General features: G+C 41.3%; 3 protein-coding genes across 11 annotated transcripts in view; 2 read left to right on the forward strand and 1 right to left on the reverse strand.

Annotated features, from left to right (window-relative positions):
• ext1c (exostoses (multiple) 1c) overlaps nt 1–943 on the forward strand; it is a 47,741-nt gene extending 46,798 nt beyond the window's left edge. For all 3 annotated transcript variants that reach the window (XM_027148410.2, XM_047807762.1, XM_027148411.2), the window contains exons 11-12: nt 54–225; nt 374–943. In XM_027148410.2, coding sequence (XP_027004211.1) covers nt 54–225; nt 374–559 — 358 coding nt within the window. In that variant the 3' untranslated portion in view covers nt 560–943. The remainder of the gene's footprint in view (nt 1–53; nt 226–373) is intronic.
• A 4-nt stretch (nt 944–947) lies between these two features.
• zgc:114119 (Mediator of RNA polymerase II transcription subunit 30-like) lies at nt 948–5,366 on the reverse strand. Of its 6 annotated transcripts, none has more exons than XM_047807766.1 (6): nt 5,232–5,366; nt 4,821–5,075; nt 3,465–3,638; nt 3,340–3,347; nt 3,146–3,235; nt 1,462–1,599 (listed from the first exon to the last, which is right to left on the reverse strand). In XM_047807766.1, exons 2-5 carry the CDS (start codon nt 5,073–5,075, stop codon nt 3,172–3,174), a joined length of 501 nt encoding a protein of 166 aa, XP_047663722.1. In that variant the 5' UTR covers nt 5,232–5,366; the 3' UTR covers nt 1,462–1,599; nt 3,146–3,171. The 6 variants fall into 6 exon arrangements, with proteins under 6 accessions (XP_027004213.2, XP_047663719.1, XP_047663722.1 ...); XM_047807767.1 differs by lacking the exon at nt 1,462–1,599 and adding an exon at nt 1,606–2,416; XM_027148412.2 differs by lacking the exon at nt 3,340–3,347 and having other exon boundaries at nt 948–1,599; nt 3,480–3,638.
• Nucleotides 5,345–11,845, forward strand: ncdn (neurochondrin). 2 transcript variants are annotated; one of them, XM_027148408.2, is made up of 7 exons: nt 5,345–5,757; nt 6,387–6,610; nt 7,230–8,420; nt 9,012–9,253; nt 9,777–9,992; nt 10,137–10,279; nt 11,285–11,845. In XM_027148408.2, exons 2-7 carry the CDS (start codon nt 6,389–6,391, stop codon nt 11,692–11,694), a joined length of 2,424 nt encoding a protein of 807 aa, XP_027004209.2. In that variant the 5' UTR covers nt 5,345–5,757; nt 6,387–6,388; the 3' UTR covers nt 11,695–11,845. The 2 variants fall into 2 exon arrangements, with proteins under 2 accessions (XP_027004209.2, XP_027004210.2); XM_027148409.2 differs by having other exon boundaries at nt 5,389–5,815.
• Nucleotides 11,846–12,262: the final 417 nt, after the last annotated feature.

Genomic DNA, 12,262 nt, shown 5'->3' on the forward strand with positions numbered 1-12,262 from the left:
TCTGCTGAATAACATTTATAATGACAGTAACTGTTCCCTTTTTCCTTTCATAGGTATTATCATTACCTGTTCTCTCATTATCTGCCGCCTTCATTACGGGCATTAGTGGACCGCAGCTCAAACTGTGAAGACATCCTGATGAACTTTCTAGTGTCATCTGTGACTCACCTGTCACCCATTAAAGTGGCTCAGAGGAAGCAGTATAAAGAGATGCCTAGTCCACAGGTAAGTCATCAGCCTCATGCCTCAGAGCAAAGTGAACACATTACACATTAAAATGCTTATACAAAGATTATACTGAAGAATGGTGAAGTAGTTTTTCTACAGGTTAACATGTTATAAATTCCTTTCCTTTTTTTGTTTGATTTATCAGAGCACCAACATGGCCCCCTGGGCAAACCCTGAGCACTTTACCCAGAGACAAGAGTGTATAAACACCTTTGCAAGCTGGTTCGGCTATATGCCCCTGGTGCACTCGCAGCTTCGTCTGGACCCTGTTCTTTTCAAGGACCACGTGTCTGTCTTGCGCAAGAAGTACAAGGACCTTGAGCGTGCTTGAGCAACACAGAGATTGCAAGCATTGGCTTTCAGAGTCACCTCAGCCTTGCTCATAAACGAATAAACTCTGCAGACTGAAAGTGTTAACCTTGAGCCTTGGTGGTGTTAAACCGAGAAAGACCGCTTCCAACCTACTGAATTCTGACAGGATCTTGACAGAAAGCTCAGAAGAAGAAAAAAAAAACTTCCATGCTATCAGATTGCACTGGCTGCCGTTTCACTTCTGGTTTGACGTTAGCACCTAGTGAGAGGCTAATAGTGCAATGGACTAACACCTTACCGTGTGGTTGTGGAGTCAGTCACATGGTAACTTGACTCAATACATGAAGCTGTATGTACATGACCAATAAAACATTTCTGAAATGCAACATGTTCTGAACATTAAGAAATGAGTCAGAAATTCTTTATTTTATACAAAATGATGTGAAAATCTTTGACTGTACAAAAGATTCATCTTACAAACATTTTTCATGTGGCACACATTCCGGAAGGAAATTTACACACACGCTGATTCTTTATCTTCCACCTGATAAGATAGCTGCCAGGATGAAAAATGTGAGAGATCACACAGTCTCCTGCTCAGAGGGTCAGGGATTTCTTGTTAGTGGCACAGAGTAAACCTGTAGCTCAGGCTGGTCTCCCATCTGTCCCTCTAGAGATTACCTGGGCTCACTCCTTACTACTTGGCATGGAATTCATGTGCCTAGATCCCTGATAATCCGAGAGCATCTCAGTACGGTACTTTACAGCAAGAAGTATGTATCACAAATGAAGTTTTCCACCCGAATCTCATTAATAATGACTACATACAACGCAGCAGTAACGATACCGGTGATCCTGAGCCATCTGCTGTCCTGACTAAGAGACTGGATGAAAGGTGGCTCACAGGTTTGTTTACAAAAAAGAAAAAGGCACCCCTGAAAGAAAAATGGAAATGTTTTCTGGTCATTTGCGCATTGTCAGCATGGCATTGATGTCCCACAGCAGGTTCCTCATCTGGTCCATCAGCACCTTCATCTCCTGATTCTTCTGCCTCACTTTCTGTCATGATGTTTGAAAAGTAGAGCACATTAAATAACAGTTCTGAAATAAACGTAACGGTTTGTGGTGTGCAAGTCGTCCTGCTAACGTAAACGTCGTGGCCATTATTTTAAAGTAACGACCTATAAATAAAAAATTATTTACACAGCCTGGAAGACGGCTGCATTTAACAGCTGTCTTTAAAAAAAAAGCCTGTACCGTATTGTATCTGTCGTTGTGGCTCAGTTTTAAGAAACTTCACGCTTGTAATTTAACATCACTCAGTGAGGAAAGTAATTCTAAGCAAATGACTTCATCACTAACATTATACAATAGTGTGCAAAAGTCTGGCACATGCAAAGAAATGCTGTAAAGAGGACATAAATATTAAAAAAAAAATTTATTTATCTAGTTACTATATATGTAGCATATATGCCATACATGTACATATTTGGAAATCTGGGAAAAGTTTTAGTACTGACTCAATAATGCCGAAATCTATTGATAAATTCTGTACAAAAAAATCACTATAGAGAGCCTAAGATTTTTACACAATATTGTATGTGTCTTACTGTAAACTACAAGACAAACCACAGCTGTATATGAATGCACTGTTTCTAATATTCTACTCTTTCCATAGTGACACCTTGCACAGGGACTTAATTGAATTAAGGAATAAAAGATATTAAAGAATGATATGTTGTATATTTTGTATATTCTGTTTATAGTTACTTTCACTGTGGCTGAACACCCATGCAATCTTGTCACTTAATCTGTGAATCTATCAGAGAATCTGATTTTCGTGGCATACCTGTCTCAAAGCCCTGTGCAGTTGTCACTATAGAAACAGGAACATATGTGAAGAAACAAATTATAAAACTATGATGTGCAAGGCATAAAGACATGTGAACAGGAAGAGAAATTTATCAACACCTTTGTACCGATGATAATCAGCAGCGATGTGGTATAAAATTATTCTTCTTTTACTTTCGTCTTTTCCCGTTAAGGGTCGCCACAGCGAATCATCACCCAACTCTATCCTCAGCATCCTCTACTCTCGCACCATTTAACACATCCATATATCTCCTCTTTGGCCTTCCTCTTGACCTCTTACCTGCATCTCCAACATCCTTCTACCAATATAACCATCTCCCTCCTCTGTATGTGTCCAAACCATCTCAATCTCTTCTCTCTGACCTTGTCCTCAAAACAGCCATCCTGAGCTGTCCCTCTGATGTGCTCGTTCCTAATCCTGTCCATCCTTGTCACTCCTAAAGAGAACCTCAACATCCTCATCTCTGCTACCTCCATCTCTGCCTCATGTCTTTTCCTCACTGCTACACTAGTCACTAACCCATACAGCAGAGCTGCTCCAACTACTGTCTTGTACACCTTTCCTGTGATTCTTGCCAACACTCTTCGGTCACACAACACTCCTGACACTTTTTGACATGGTATAAGATTGATATAAATTAATTAAGGGATTTTTGAAAAAAAATTTCTGCTGCTTTTTGCTTAATGTGCTCTCCTGTTAAAATCACTGTATTAATAACACATTTATACACACCTTTAAAACTTCTTGCTTGTCCTGAGTCACAGCAGGACTGCAGTGCTCCACTCTGACCGGAGCCATCTCCTCTCCGACATACGGCACCAGCTGTGTGATACAAACAAAAAGACAGTTTCCGTTTCATACACCCCGCTTCTTCACCGTTTTCATGATTAGATGACGTTTCATTTATTTATGGTGATCTATTTCACCTGATACTAAGGCAACAACATAAATCAGATTTATAATTAGATTAGACTTGGAGCAGTGCAAGCTACTGTGATTACTGTCAGATTCAAGATCACACTGTTCCATCAGAGCTCCAGCTTCTGCTAACCTGATGGTATCTCACCTCAGCAGGAGACTCCTGAAGGTCAGAGGTCATCTCTACACAGCGCTCGTACAGCAGTCGGAGTTTGCGAAAAAGCAAAGTCAGCTGGCGCAGGTGCTCCTGCAGTTTCCCAAAGCGGTCCTGATATGCTGCCTGACTCTGGGTCACACCGTTGGGCAACTAGAGAGGACAGACACAAAAAAAGAAATATCAGACAGAGTCAGACAGAGGACACTCCAAATGAAAAACAGTGGGGTGTTTAATTGACAGTGTGACACAGTAAACAAATAATAGCGGAATGTAACGTACAGAAGCTTTATTAGGAAAAGACCCAGATCATTTCAGCCTTTGCTTAGCAAACTCAAAACACACACACACACACCACCACCACCACCACCACCACCACAAAGACAGCATTATAGAAGTCTGCAGTAAAACAATGTAATATGAACCCTGTGTTGCATGTTTTTTAAATAGCAATAAACTTTGCTCAGTGGATTGACAGTTTCAACACAAAAAAAACTGAGCACAAAACCCATGTCTGAGTTTGTATTTTCAGCTATTCTCAGTGGAGTGTGAAGTTTGATGAATGAGATAATTAGGCACCATTAGAAGCTGCTACAGCATGAAGATTAACACCAGACAACCTGACAAATAATCAATGACACGACACTGCACTGCAGTACTGCACTTTCTACGTGATATGACTATAACTCCAGACCTATAAACCTGTCTGGGAAATTTAATCCATGGCCAAAAACAGGTAAGAAACCTCACGTCTTCAATGAGCTTGACTCGGTGCACAGGTGTACTGTCAGGTTTGTTCCTACACTCAGGACATATTTAATACTACAATCAGCTGTGTTCTTCAACCTTTGTGGAAACACTTTGGTGAAGAAAGACATACAGGTACACAGACCTTTGGACGCAGTGTTTACACAAAGATTTCATCTTGACATCTCATTCCAGGGGGGCATGGTGGCTTAGTGGTTAGTGCCTCACACCTCCAGGGTTGGGGGTTCGATTCCCTGCCTCGGGGATTTCTTCCGGGTACTCCGGTTTCCTCCCCCGGTCCAAAGACATGCATGGTAGGTTGATTGGCATCTCTGGAAAATTGTCCGTAGTGTGTGAGTGTATGAGAGTGTGTGTGTGTGCCCTGCGATGGGTTGGCACTCCGTCCAGGGTGTATCCTGCCTTGATGCCCGATGACGCCTGAGATAGGCACAGGCTCCCCGTGACCCGAGAAGTTCGCATAAGAGGTAGAAAATGAATGAATGAATGAATCTCATTCCAGACCATTAAGAGTTCATTTTGTAGAAGAATAAGACGGGAAAGTGTTCAGTGTGTAAGAGTGTAGTGTACCTGAGTAGCCCGTGTGATCTGGAAGATCTCCATAGTGCGGGTGACGATGTCCTGCACGGTGTCCTGACCGATGCGACACAGGAAAACCGGGGAGATTTCTCTGAGAGCGGCGGAGTTTGGAGGCATAGCAGCCTGTCCTGGGACTGAGGCTCCTGAACTGGCGCCCATGAGAAGGTTCTGCTGCTGCTGCTGTTGCTGCTGAAGGGGAACACCACCCAGACCACCACCTGGAGCCTTCTGAGGCAAAGACGACATCTGCAACAACAAACACAGCTATCATTCATCTGGCTAACAACATTAGCCGCTAACATTAGCAGCTAGCTCTTGAACGGCTATAACGTACACTACGTATTAACCGCGTATGTGCTCGGATTATAAACTCAACACATTTTAGGGCGCTTTAAGACTTACTGTAAATTCCAAGCGGATATTAGTGACGTCTGTAAACTACATAAAGCGCAAGATAAACACCGCGGGTCTCTTTCGCTTTCAAACAGATTAGCACACGCTAGTCTGTCGTCACTTCCGGTTTCCTCTACTCGTTTCGTTGTGCCGTTTTACTAACAAACTCCTAAAATACACCGAATCACTGAATCGTTTCGACACCCCAGCAGCACTCGTTTTCAGTTTATACTACATTTTAATTTGAGTAACTTTAGGAACAAAATATAGAATGACAAATATATTAATATTGCCCTGATGTTGGATTTCACATATAAAATTAATAACTGTTAATAAACGTTTTTTTGTACTATCAGCTTATGTAATAAATATTTGCGAATTACCACCTGAGTTTGCGTAACAACTTTAGACGACTCCAAAGTTAGCTTTTAATTATAATGGCTTGTTTTGACGTTTCTATTTACGACTTTTAGTTTGTAATTTTTCTTCTCTATCGGAAGTCAACAAACCGTCCACCATGAGTCACACGAGCGATGTAAGTTACACACGTTTTTAGTTTTTCTTTTCAGGTTGTTGTATTTTTGCTCAACCAGGTATGTATTGTTGTATTGATTGCTCACCATTTAATGTGTGAATGTCCGATTTCAGATATTTTATTTTAGGTTTTTGCTGCAAGCATGCTAGTATGATACAGCTATATGGCTACCTGTTAGCTAGCAAGGCAACTGAGAACTGATTAGGAAATAATCGTAATTATAAATGATTACTTTATTGCTTGGTAAAAGTTAGACGTGATCCCACTATGTAAGTTTAAATAGCTAGTTTTATCTCCATGTAATGTTAGCTAATTCTTGGTCATTCTGTGTGTTTATGCTGTGTAGCAGGTGATTTAATGCATAACGTGTCATGTGTGTGTGGTCATCTGAAATACACGTCACAAGTGGTCTATACTCTTTCCATATATGTATGTATGTATATGTGTGTGTGTGTATATATATATTTATATATATATATTATATATATATATATATATATATATATATATATATATATAATGTGTGTATGTATATATGTGTATATGTATATGTATATATATATATATATATATATATATATATATATATATATATATGTGATGTGTAATCTGTTCCCATATGTTTGAAGGCATGTTGAGGATGAGCATGGCTGAAACTGATAGTCTGAGCAGCTCGGAGCAGAACTCCATCCAGAATGATCCAATCTATGAGGAGGCATCGGGAGCCGATGGTTCCGGTTCTGCAGCCGAAGCTAACGGCCTGTCCTCTGCACAGCAAGATGTCCTCGAACGCTGTCTGCATGCGCTTACTCACGCCAAAAATGACAGCCACATCTTGGCAGCCCTTCTTCTGGTAAGATCACACAAAAAAATGAAACTTAAAATTTCAGCAAGCCACTTTACAGAAAAACAAAACTCAAAATTTTAAATGCAGCAAATTTCCAAACGTATTCCTTGATAATCCGATGAAAAGAAATAACCACAAGGATCACTACAAACTGACAAAACAAAACTAAATAACACTAAGGTGACACGTCTTCTTTCGTCAATACGTTATTACCGTTTTAAGAGCTCTCGAAACTTGATGGAAGATGTTTAAAATGAAAAATTTCTGAATGTAATCACACAGCAATTTGGCCAAGATATTCTTACCAAATAAGGGTAGAGTGAAGTCTTATTCTGAGCTTTCTTCCCTCTTACCTTTCATCCAAAAATAAATCCTAACCATTAAGACGCTCTATGTTTGACTATAGCGACTATAGATTAACATCATGTTCAATTTGGAACATCCTAATAAACAATTAAAAAAAAAAGGAAGTTCACACTTCTCACTCAAATCTCTGGTTTTAGTCAGAAATACAATGCAGGATTAAAAGAGAGATGTTTTTCATTTTTGCATTGTTTTTTGGGTGGTTGTTTTTTTTTGTTTTGTTTTGTTTTCGTTTAAATAATTTAAATGCTCTTCTGTCCAGATTACACGGTTGTGTCCAGCCAATCAGCTGGATCACGTGACCCTGCATCGAGTTTTTGAAGCAGTGGGATTTAACCTGCCTGCGCGCCTGCTGGTGACCGCGATCAGAGGGAACGAGAGCTCTGGGCTTCCTCCTGAGGAGCTGCTGTCTCTTGGGACCGCTTTGCTGGCTGCTCTAAGCACAGACCCAGACATGGCTACGCATCCGCAGCTACTCAGTACTGTCCCTCTTCTCCTGGGCTTGCTAGAAGGTGGAGCACCAGTCAGCCAGAAGCGAGCCGAGCATGACCCAACAGTATCTCAAGCCACTGAGAAGACACATGGAGGTGCTCCGTTTCATCAGTCAAAGAAAAGTACTTTAGTAAAAGAAGCAGCAAGTACTTCCAGGTTAGCAGGTGAAGAGGAGGTAGTACAGCCTCTCACATCCACCCTGGATGAGGCAATAGCAGCCGACTGCTATCAGGTTCTGAGCTCTCTGTGCTCCTTTCCACAAGGACCGGATCTGCTGCTGTCCCGTGGTGCTGTTCCTGCTCTGTGCAAAGCCGTGGCTCAAAAACAGACACTCAGCTGTGAGAAGGGGCTTCCTCTCCTGGCTCATCTCTTATCCAGCAGCATCAGGCAGCGAGCATGGAGCAAGCACCCATCAGAACTGATCTCTTTGCTTGATAGGATCTCCCAGAACTTCAGCCAGTCTTCAGATCCGAATCAGCTGGACATGTGTACGGCGATACCACCGTTTCTCCCCCCACCAGGACACGAGCCACAAACTCCAGAGCTCAGGGATGTGGTTAGTCGACTTTGGGCAACGTTGCGTCCGTTTATTCAAGGTAAACTCGGTTCCGAGCAGCTGGGTCATGTTCTCCTGCTGTCTGCTTGCCTGCTGGATTTGTGTGGCTGGGAACCAGCAGGTCCGCCAAAGTTCTGCTGCTTGCTAGTGAACCGGGCCTGTGTGGAGGTGAGGATGGCACTTGAGGAGCCTCCGGGTAAGAAGCTGTCCTCTCAGGAGCAGCACATGCTCACTGCCTGCTACCGTATCTTGGAGTCAGCCATGGAGCAAGCGTGCAGCGTGGGGAATAGCACGAGTCCTGCTCAGCCGGAGACTGCCATTACTGGTTTGAGTCTGCAGCAGACCAGACAGGTGCTGGGGGTCTTGGAGGAAGCTTTTTCGGCCATCATTTATTACCTGCAACAGGTGAGAAAATCTGTGCAGATGGAACTGGAACAATATTCCATATGATTTTTTACAAAGTTTTTAAGAATATTCATAACCAAATCAAACTAACGGAACCGAAGCATGAGGACTAGTCACCTATTCTTAAATTCAGTCTGAAAGAGTCTCTAAAGTTTTTTGGGTTGGATACATGAACAGTGTCACCTTTTAGACACCGATCAGGTTATGAACACTTCATTCACACCTCCAATTCTTAGTCTTGTTATTTGTGTTTAATTGAAAGATATAATAAAAGCTAAAGAAACACTGGCTGAGAGATGTGCCTCACGAAGCTCGTTCATTCCTCAGTCAGAAATAACAGAACGGACAGCGAGTGAAATGGTCTTTACCAAGTGAACATAGAAAATAAAAATTCCTCCATGAGCACAGATTACATTATCACACTCAATAACTAACTTTGAATATTTGTCTAGTTTGTACACTTTTTTTTTCTCTCATCCCAAATCTCTAGAACAGATCACATTTAGTTCCAGACTAAAGATTTGAGCATTTCTATGTGTCTAGAGATATCATACACAATATGAGGAATTATTGTTCCTAAACATTTCGCAGGTGGATCCGAGTCGTTACGACGAGCCTTTCCTTTATGCGACGTTCCGCTCTCTTTGTGCCTGGTTGGCTGAGGAGACGTCATGTTTAAAGGAGGACGTCATGGCTCTCTTACCCTTCCTCATTGGCTACACCAAACATCACCTGCAAGACAAGAAAGGCGAGGGCTTGGCTGATTGGATGTCAGAGATGTCCATCGCTGAAGGCTCCCAAGCTGGAACGTGGACAGTAGAGCAAGTGCTGAGGTCAGAAAGATTACGGACGTTTGCACGCTGTTGCTTTACAGGAAGTTTAGTTGATGTTCAGATCAGGCTGCGTACTGAATGCATTGTTCAGTATTTCAATCTTAAATAGTCTTTCAATCAAAATACCTAATTATGGATTTTCAAAGTGCGATTTAGCGATTTATAATTTTGTAAATATATTTCTATGCCTGTAATAATCACATCATTTCATTACACCCCGATTTATAATGTTATCATGCAGTTTATCTGGATTTATTTTTTTTTTTTAATGTTTTACATCTTTTCAGGACTGAAATTAGCTCATTAAGTATTTGTTTATATGTTTAAAATTCATATTTTGAATTTATATATTTCCCTAAAGCTGCCTTTGTGACAATGTGCATTATGAAAAGTGTTTTAGAATTGCAACTGAGATGTTTTAATTGCAGGCAGCAGATAGCTTTAAAATGACACATTGCTCACTATTTGAATAATAATAATAACATAATATTCTAAAGTATATAGGATTGTGTTTCTGGCTCAGATATCTCCTCCCAGCACTCTGCCACCTGTCAGCTGAGGAAGGCCCACGAAAGCTGCTGCTCTGTCTGGAAACTCCCGCTTTACTGGTGGACTTCCTCACCCGTGGCTGGGGAGTGCTGAAGACTCAGAGCGGGAAAACAGTAAGCCGAGATCCCAGTTTGGAAACGGCCTGTTCCACCCTGCTCAACTTTGTAGTCACAGAGCCCGAGCGAGTCAGGTACGAGGAGCCTGTACACTTTCACATACTAAAGCATAAATCAGTTTGGATCTTTACTCGAATGTGTATCCTGTGAAGCTAAAACTAAAACGAGTGTTTTCCTGGTTTAGTAAACCGCTTTGTTCCTGATCTGTGTGTGCTCAGGACTGATGCTTGCTTTGCCTCCCTTGAAGCATTACTGAGTGAAGTGCTCCCGATCCTCCTCCACAAGTCACGCTTGTTGCTTCTGACGGCCAACTTCTGCACTCTGGGTCTCATGATTAACAGATTAAAACCAGCTTCAACTGGTAGGTACCTTTAAGGACACATGCCATCATAAACACCGTCCTTTCTCAACACGCTCATCCTTTTGACTTCTGTTTCTTATGATGTCTGGAATTTTCTTTGTCACTGTTACCTCAGGCTTGGTCTTTACCTACCTAAAGCTGTGACCAATATTAAAGGTGCAAATTACTTACAAGTTTAAATATATGATATAATAATATGAAAAAATACAACATGTAGACCATGATGAACAATAAAAGTCATATTAAGTCATACGATCATCAGAAGTAGTCGCAGTGTTTGGAAAACCGCCTTCAGGTCTGGAATATTTGTTTGTGTGGATCATCGTCTTGTCAGTGATTTTAGATGTATATGTTGCCCAAGTTGTGAGGCCTTCCACTGAGAGGTGTGTGCCTTTCTAACTCGCGTCCAATCAATTTCATTTACCACAGATGGACTACAAACAAGGTCCCGTCTCAGAAATGATCAAGAGTAATGGGAGGCATCTGATAGTTCAGCTTTTTTCATTTTTTTAATATGTTTACATACATTACTGAGTTTAGACTGATAAAAAATAATAATAAATTAGTAGTATCAGGCTGCAACATAAATGGGGGTCTGAATACTTTCTGAATTCACTATATAGATGTAGCTATATTTTATTTTAGCACACAAGTAATAAAAAATGACAGACAGACTGTGAATGTCCTAATAAATCATTGTGAGCTGAATTTTGTGTCTTCATAGCATTTTAACTTGGTTTTCAAGCAGCTGAATATCATGACAGTCCACAGTGAGTTCTGGTAGCAGATCTTTATGTACATACTGTAGGTGGGAATCATGGATGTCATCTTAACGATTAATCGCCACCTTAAAAGTGTTATACAAAGATCATCGACACTGGATAACCAAAGCATCTTTCAATGGATATCTTCCTTGTAGGTTGTAAATATGAGGGCAGGACAGTTACTTAGACATGCCTTTTATGTTCATAAAAACTGATCTATGACTATGTGTGTACCCAACAGGAACTTTAAGTCAGCAGCGCTTCTTCTCCTCTGCCCTGCGTTTCCTCCGAGGGGCGCTAGAGGGGGTCGAGGGTAAGTGCCAGGCACAAGTCTCCCCAGTGTGGGCACCTTGGTGGGAGGAGGTGTGTGAGCTCTGGAGGCTCAGCCTGCAGGCTCTGGGTGGCTGTGTGAATGCTCAACCTTGGATAGCCACCATCATCAGGGAGGAAGGCTGGCTGCAGCACATCCTCAGCCTGCTCAAGTCCAGCTGTGGTCTCCCAGACCCACAATCACAGGAGGCGCTGGAGGAGGCTCTGTGTGCCCTCGCCCACAAATGCCCACTTTGTCGCAAGGATATTAGTGTATACATGAAAGGGGAAGCGGGGGACTCGCTCAATTGCATGCCACAACTGAGGAAGCTTCTAACTTAGCTACAATGCTAAAATCATGAGCTTTGGGGTATTAGCTCAAATATATAATGTAGTTTTTTCTTGTTGTGTGAAGTTTGAGGATTGGCAAAAAAAAATTTCTATTGTTTTATGATGCAAAAATTAAATAAAAGTATTTTGCATATGTGTAATAGATTTAATTGCTTTTATTGGAAATTATTATTCAGAGTTTTTACATGACCGAGCCAGGTCTGAACCCACTCTATTAGGAATGTTGGAATGTCATTTTTAGTTTAACTCAACACTTTTAATACCTGATCTTAAAAAACTATGTCAGGTTAAGGTAACTGCAGCTGTGTTTCTGCAGTGTCTCAAGTGTATACAGGAGTTTTCTCCCTTCTTTGTGCTTTTTAATTCTTGACAATTTCAAACTATTTGCCCTGAGGATCACACTCTGTGTAAATGAAAATCCATTATGATCTCAGTACAGATTTTTTCAGACGCGAAGAAAATCAGATCCTCTTCTGGGTGGTTTGTCAATCTGACTGAAATTCAGATTTGTAGGTTTGATATTAAATTATCGCTCAAACCAGCAGATGAACTGATTTAA

This window comes from Tachysurus fulvidraco, chromosome 24, assembly GCF_022655615.1.
Source record: "Tachysurus fulvidraco isolate hzauxx_2018 chromosome 24, HZAU_PFXX_2.0, whole genome shotgun sequence".
NCBI classification, from domain to species: Eukaryota; Metazoa; Chordata; class Actinopteri; order Siluriformes; family Bagridae; genus Tachysurus; species Tachysurus fulvidraco.